We start from the raw sequence: 6,400 nt of genomic DNA on the forward strand, positions 1-6,400 counted from the left end.
TGTATACTGCTGCTGCTATCCCTATGGGATCAGGATATATAGTAGTTATACACCTCCCCTCCAGCTCTATCTGTATACTGCTGCTGCTATCCCTATGGGATCAGGATATATAGTAGTTATACACCTCCCCTCCAGCTCTATCTGTATACTGCTGCTATATCTATGAGATCAGGATATAAAGTAGTTATACACCTCCCCTCCAGCTCTATCTGTATACTGCTGCTGCTCTCTCTATGGGATCAGGATATATAGTAGCTATACACCTCTCCTCCAGCTCTATCTGTATACTGCTGCTATCTCTTTGGCAGTGTTTCCCAACCAGGGTGCCTTCAGCTGTGGCCAAACTACAACTCCCAGCATGCCCGGACAGCCTTTGACTGTCCAGGCATGCTTGGAGTTGGAGTTTGGCCACAGCTGGAGGCACCCTGGTTGGGAAACCCTGCTCTATGGGATCAGGATATATAGTAGTTATACACCTCCCCTCCAGCTCTATCTGTATACTGCTGCTATCTCTATGGGATCAGGATATATAGTGATTATACACCTCCCCTCCAGCTCTATCTGTATACTGCTGCTATATCTATGAGATCAGAATATATAGTAGTTATACATATCACCTGCAGCTCTATCTGTATACTGCTGCTATCTCTAGGAGATAAGGATCTATAGTAGTTATACCCCTCCCCTCTATCTGTATACTGCTGCTATATCTATGGGATCAGGATATATAGCAGTTATACACCTCCCCTCCAGCTTTATCTGTATACTGCTGCTATCTCAATGAGATCAGGACATATAGTGGTTATACACCTTCCCTATAATATCTGGAGGGCCACAGTTTGGAGACCATGGTAAAAAAATTTAACACATAGATAAATCCACAGATTTTTAAAAGAGGGGAAAAGCAAAGGGGGAAAAGACTCATCGAAGAACTTCCCACATTCTACGCCACATAGGGAGTTATACTTATACTGCAATTATTTTTGCACAAAATGTTTACACAGACGATAATTGTAACCAATCTATTTGCGCACACTAAGCCACAAAAACTATGAAGCGAGCTCTAAAATTATAAAAAAAAAAAAATTGTGCAAAGAAATAGAAAAAAAAACATTAGGTGCCACACGGCCTTCCAAGCTGCAAAACCTCTAAAAACGCATCCAAAATCTTTTTTTTTTATTAAAAAATTGCACAAAACCAATAATAAATGATATCCTGTAGAATTTCCATACAGGTCAGAAGCACATTCCTCTCTGCTGCTCCTGTTGACAATGTGAGCTCTGCGGAGCGGCGCTGGGTTATCAGATGGTGTCAGTGGAACAGATTTGCTTGTGACTTTGTTCTGGGCACCGAACGCTCTATAGAGACGACAGGCACGGAAGAAATGCTGCGGCGCCGGACATTGCTGACTCTGCTGCTGTTACCTTAGTAGACGTCCTACAGGAACAAACACCCATAAAAGCATTTCACAGCCCGAGAGGAGAACAGAGGGCGGCGTGTACCCGAGGATGGAGCTGCTCACCGAAGAGGTAAGCCATAAGGTTAGTATACAGTGATCCCTCAACTTACAATGGCCTCAACATACAATAGTTTCAACATACAATGTTTTTTTCTGGACCATTGTAAGTTGAAACCAGACTCAACATACAATGTACAGACAGTCCAGATCTGTGAAACATGTCACAACTGGAAGTACTGACCAATCAGAATGGGCATTTTACTGGTAAATCACATGACTTACTGAAGTGTATGCACTGACTGGTGTCTGGTAACGCCCCCTACAGTACAGGGAGGTATTACATGTTCTGTACTCTTTACCTGTATTACTGAAGTGTATGCACTGATGGTGTCTGGTAGTGCCCCCTACAGTACAGGGAGGTATTACATGTTCTGTACTCTTTACCTGTATTACTGAAGTGTATGCACTGATGGTGTCTGGTAGCGCCCCCTACAGTACAGAGAGGTATTACATGTTCTGTACTCTTTACCTGTATTAGTGAAGTGTATGCACTGACTCGTGTCTGGTAGCGCCCCCTACAGTACAGGGAGGTATTACATGTTCTGTACTCTTTACCTGTATTAGTGAAGTGTATGCACTGACTGGTGTCTGGTAGCGCCCCCTACAGTACAGGGAGGTATTACATGTTCTGTACTGTTTACCTGTATTAGTGAAGTGTATGCACTGACTGGTGTCTGGTAGCGCCCCCTACAGTACAGGGAGGTATTACATGTTCTGTACTCTTTACCTGCATTAGTGAAGTGTATGCACTAACTGGTGTCTGGTAGCTCCCCCTACAGTACAGGGAGGTATTACATGTTCTGTACTCTTTACCTGTATTACTGAAGTGTATGCACTGACTGGTGTCTGGTAGCGCCCCCTACAGTACAGGGAGGTATTACATGTTCTGTGCTCCTTACCTGTATTACTGAAGTGTATGCACTAACTGGTGTCTGGTAGCGCCCCCTACAGTACAGGGAGGTATTACATGTTCTGTACTCTTTACCTGTATTACTGAAGTGTATGCACTGACTGGTGTCTAGTAGCGCCCCCTACAGTACAGGGAGGAACTACAAGTTCTGTAATACTCCTTTCCTGTGCCAGGGTTAGCTGTTCTTTTGGACACCAAGTAAGAGCAGCTCCATTTGGGACACTATGTGGACTGTATAGGACCCTGAAGAAGCTCCTGTCCTCTACATAAACCATTGTTTCCCAACCAGGGTGCCTCCAGCTGTTGCAAAGCTACAACTCCCAGCATGCCCGGACAGCCAAAGGCTGTCCGAACATGCTGGGAGTTGTAGTTTTGCAACAGCTGGAGGCACCCTAGTTGGGAAACATTATAATAGATAAACATACAGATGTAAATGTTGTTGTTTACGATATTGATAATCATATGTATTGTTCAAGAAATATGTAAAGTAAAAACTTAGCTCTGCTACATCTGTTTCTATATCACTGATATTAATAATCATAATCTTCTCTGTGTTCGCTTGGGTTTCTGCTGAGTTCATCGGATTCTTACAACACTGCAATAAAATCCTGATAGGTTCATATAGAATGTAGGTAGTGTCTGTCCCGGTGATGACAATCTCTGTACAGCGCCGGGGAAGATGTTGGTGATATAAAATGAATAACACATAAAAAAAGAACAGATGTAGTAGAGGAGTGTTTGCCAACACATGTTGATACTTTCAGGGGGGTTTCATAGAACGATAAGTAAACATAAGGCAAATGGATGTATTATATTATATTAGTTTATCTTCTGAATATACTGTACACAGTCCTCTCTATTCCCTCCCTCCACTCATCTCTATAATCATCAAGAGAACTGTGTGGTCATACAGATACAGCTGCACAGTCCTCTCTATCCCCTCCCTGCACTCATCTCTATGATCATAGAGAGAACTGTGTGGTCATACAGATACAGCTGCACAGTCCTCTCTATCCCCTCCCTGCACTCCTCTCTATGATCATAGAGAGAACTGTGTGGTCATACAGATACAGCCGCACAGTCTTCTCTATCCCCTCCCCGCACTCATCTCTATGATCATAGAGAGAACTGTGTGGTCATACAGATACAGCTGCACAGTCCTCTCTATCCCCTCCCTGCACTCATCACTATGATCATAGAGAGAACTGTGTGGCCATACAGTTACAGCTGCACAGTCCTCTCTATCCCCTCCCTGCACTCATCTCTATGATCATCGAGAGAACTGTGTGGTCATATAGTTACAGCTGCACAGTCCTCTCTATTCCCCCCCTGCACTCATCTCTATAATCATCAAGAGATCTGTGTGGTCATACAGATACAGATGCACAGTCCCCTCTATCCCCTCCCTGCACTCATCTCTATGATCATCGAGAGAACTGTGTGGTCATACAGATACAGCTGCACAGTCCTCTCTATCCCCTCCCTGCACTCATCTCTATGATCAGAGAGAGATCTGTGTGGTCATACAGTTACAGCTGCACAGTTCTCTCTATCCCCTCCCTGCACTCATCTCTATGATCATCGAGAGAACTGTGTGGTCATACAGATACAGCTGCACAGTCCTCTCTATCCCCTCCCTGCACTCATCTCTATGATCAGAGAGAGATCTGTGTGGTCATACAGTTACAGCTGCACAGTCCTCTCTATCCACTCCCTGCACTCATCTCTATGATCATAGAGAGAACTGTGTGGTCATACAGTTACAGCTGCACTGTCCTCTCTATCCCCTCCCTGCACTCATCTCTATGATCATAGAGAGAACTGTGTGGTCATACAGTTACAGCTGCACAGTCCTCTCTATCCACTCCCTGCACTCATCTCTATGATCATAGAGAGAACTGTGTGGTCATACAGATACAGCTGCACAGTCCTCTCTATCCCCTCCCTGCACTCATCTCTATGATCATAGAGAGAACTGTGTGGTCATACAGTTACAGCTGCACAGTCCTCTCTATCCCCTCCCTGCACTCATCTCTATGATCATAGAGAGAACTGTGTGGTCATACAGTTACAGCTGCACAGTCCTCTCTATCCCCTCCTTGCACTCATTTCTGTGATCATAAAGAGAAATGTGTGGTCATACAGATACAGCTGCACAGTCCACGCTATCCCCTCCCTGCACTCATCTCTATGGCCATACAATCACAGCTGCACAGTCCCCTCTATCCCCTCCCTGCACTCCTCTCTATAATCAGAGAGAACTGTGTGGTCATAGTTACAGTTGCACAGTCCTCTCTATCCCCTCCCTGTCATAGACCATTACTGAGCCTTTTCCCCAGGTCCATGAGTGCTGTGCTCCTGATCTGTCCTTTTTGATAATAACCATAGAATTGACGTTGTACGTGTTTTGTTGTCCAGATGTTATTGCTTGTTTTTGTTTTTTTGTAGAGGGTCGAGGCTGACTTTTGCGAAAAATTAGGAACCTATTTGGGCACCATCCAGAGGATCATCTTTCCCATCACCTTCCTCTTCATCCTCCTGGTCGGGTTGTCCCTTAACCTCTCGGTGATGTGGATCCTGGTGTTTCGGATCAAGCGCTGGAATAGAAGCACCATCTTCCTCTTCAACCTGGTCTTGGCCGACATCACGTGGATCCTTTGCCTCCCGTGTCTCATCTACTATCACTTCAACCAGCTCCACTGGATATTCGGAGATGCCCTCTGCAAGCTGACCCGCACCGTCTACCACACCTGCTATTACTGCAGCATCTACTTCGTCACCTGCCTGAGCATCGATCGATACTTGGCCATCGTGCACCCTCTCAGGTCCCTGAGGCTCCTCAAGAAGTCCCAGTCTATGATGGTTTCCTTGACCATCTGGGCGGCCACATCTATAGGTAGCATTCCCGTCACCTTCTTGGCTGGAACCCAGATCTGTGAAAACAATAAAACCATCTGCTCCCTATACGTGTTCTCTAAAGACACTGGGGTGACCCTCCCGTACTCGCTGTTCTCCACCACCATAGGTTGTCTCCTGCCCTTTGCCTCCATATGTTATTGTTACTGCAGTAGTGTGGGGGAACTGAGGAGGGCTGAGATGCAGAGGCTGAAGAGGAGAGACCTACTGACCAAGCTGATGTGCTCCGCGCTGGTGATCTTCGCTCTCCTCTACCTGCCCTATCACGCCTCCAGGAACTGCTGTATCATCCTAAGGGCGTTCCGGCCCTATGTCCCCCTGGTTATCCAGCGAGCGGACGCCTTCTTCTTCATCGAGATGGCGGTGTGCAGCCTCAACACCTGTATCAACCCCTTGTTCTGCTTCCTTGCTGGGGGCGATTTCCGAGAACAGGTCTACAAAATCGCACGTTCCATGCCGCCCTTCAAGAGATGGAGGGTGGGCAACAGAAGGGTGACCGTCTGCCCCAGATGAAGGGTCCTGGGGGTCTAACTACATGGACCTGTTGGGTCTCATGATAATATTGGGCAATTGCGCACAAAATTACTTTCCAGTTACATCCGAAAACCCGTAACTGGATCCTACTGGGTCGGATCAGGACGTTGTTATGCAGCTGATCTTGTTGGGGGGCCCAAGAGTTGGCCCCAATATTACAAGGCATTGCCCTCTAGAAGATCTGTGAAAGACAACATAACCCCAACTAAACCCTAAGGCTAAGTTTCCACTTGGTTTTTTTTCTGGCAGTTTTTGGAAAGCTGTCACTGCGGTTTTTGAGCCAAAGTCAGAAGTGGATCCATAAGGGAGGAGAAGTGTTAGTCCTTCCTTTATATGTCCTATTCCTTTTGAATCCACTTCTGGCTTTGGCTCAAAAACTGCAGTGGTAGATATCCAAAAACAGCCAGAAAAAAACCAAGTGGAAACTTAGCCTAAAGGGGAAATTTATCATTAGTTTTCGGCTGTTTCCACATTTCAATTTTTTTTCTTTTTACCCAAAATTTCAAAATGCGTTCTTTTTC

General features: G+C 45.7%; 1 protein-coding gene across 1 annotated transcript; it reads left to right on the top strand.

Annotated features, from left to right (window-relative positions):
- The first annotated feature begins 1,368 nt into the window (after nt 1–1,368).
- LOC130277277 (P2Y purinoceptor 1-like) lies at nt 1,369–6,059 on the top strand. Its single transcript, XM_056527807.1, has 2 exons — nt 1,369–1,529; nt 4,878–6,059. The coding sequence occupies exons 1-2, from the start codon at nt 1,509–1,511 to the stop codon at nt 5,856–5,858; spliced, it is 1,002 nt and encodes a 333-aa protein (XP_056383782.1). The 5' UTR covers nt 1,369–1,508; the 3' UTR covers nt 5,859–6,059.
- The last annotated feature ends 341 nt before the right edge of the window (nt 6,060–6,400 follow it).

Source organism: Hyla sarda, chromosome 6 (genome assembly GCF_029499605.1).
Source record: "Hyla sarda isolate aHylSar1 chromosome 6, aHylSar1.hap1, whole genome shotgun sequence".
Classification (NCBI taxonomy): domain Eukaryota; kingdom Metazoa; phylum Chordata; class Amphibia; order Anura; family Hylidae; genus Hyla; species Hyla sarda.

What these genes read in the sequence shown, in the direction of transcription:
- LOC130277277 (XM_056527807.1), top strand. Translation starts at nt 1,509, where the DNA reads ATGGAGCTGCTCACCGAAGAG. An exon ending in TGGAGCTGCTCACCGAAGAG is followed by an intron (nt 1,530 to 4,877) that starts GTAAGCCATAAG and finishes GTTTTTTTGTAG; the next exon opens with AGGGTCGAGGCTGACTTTTG.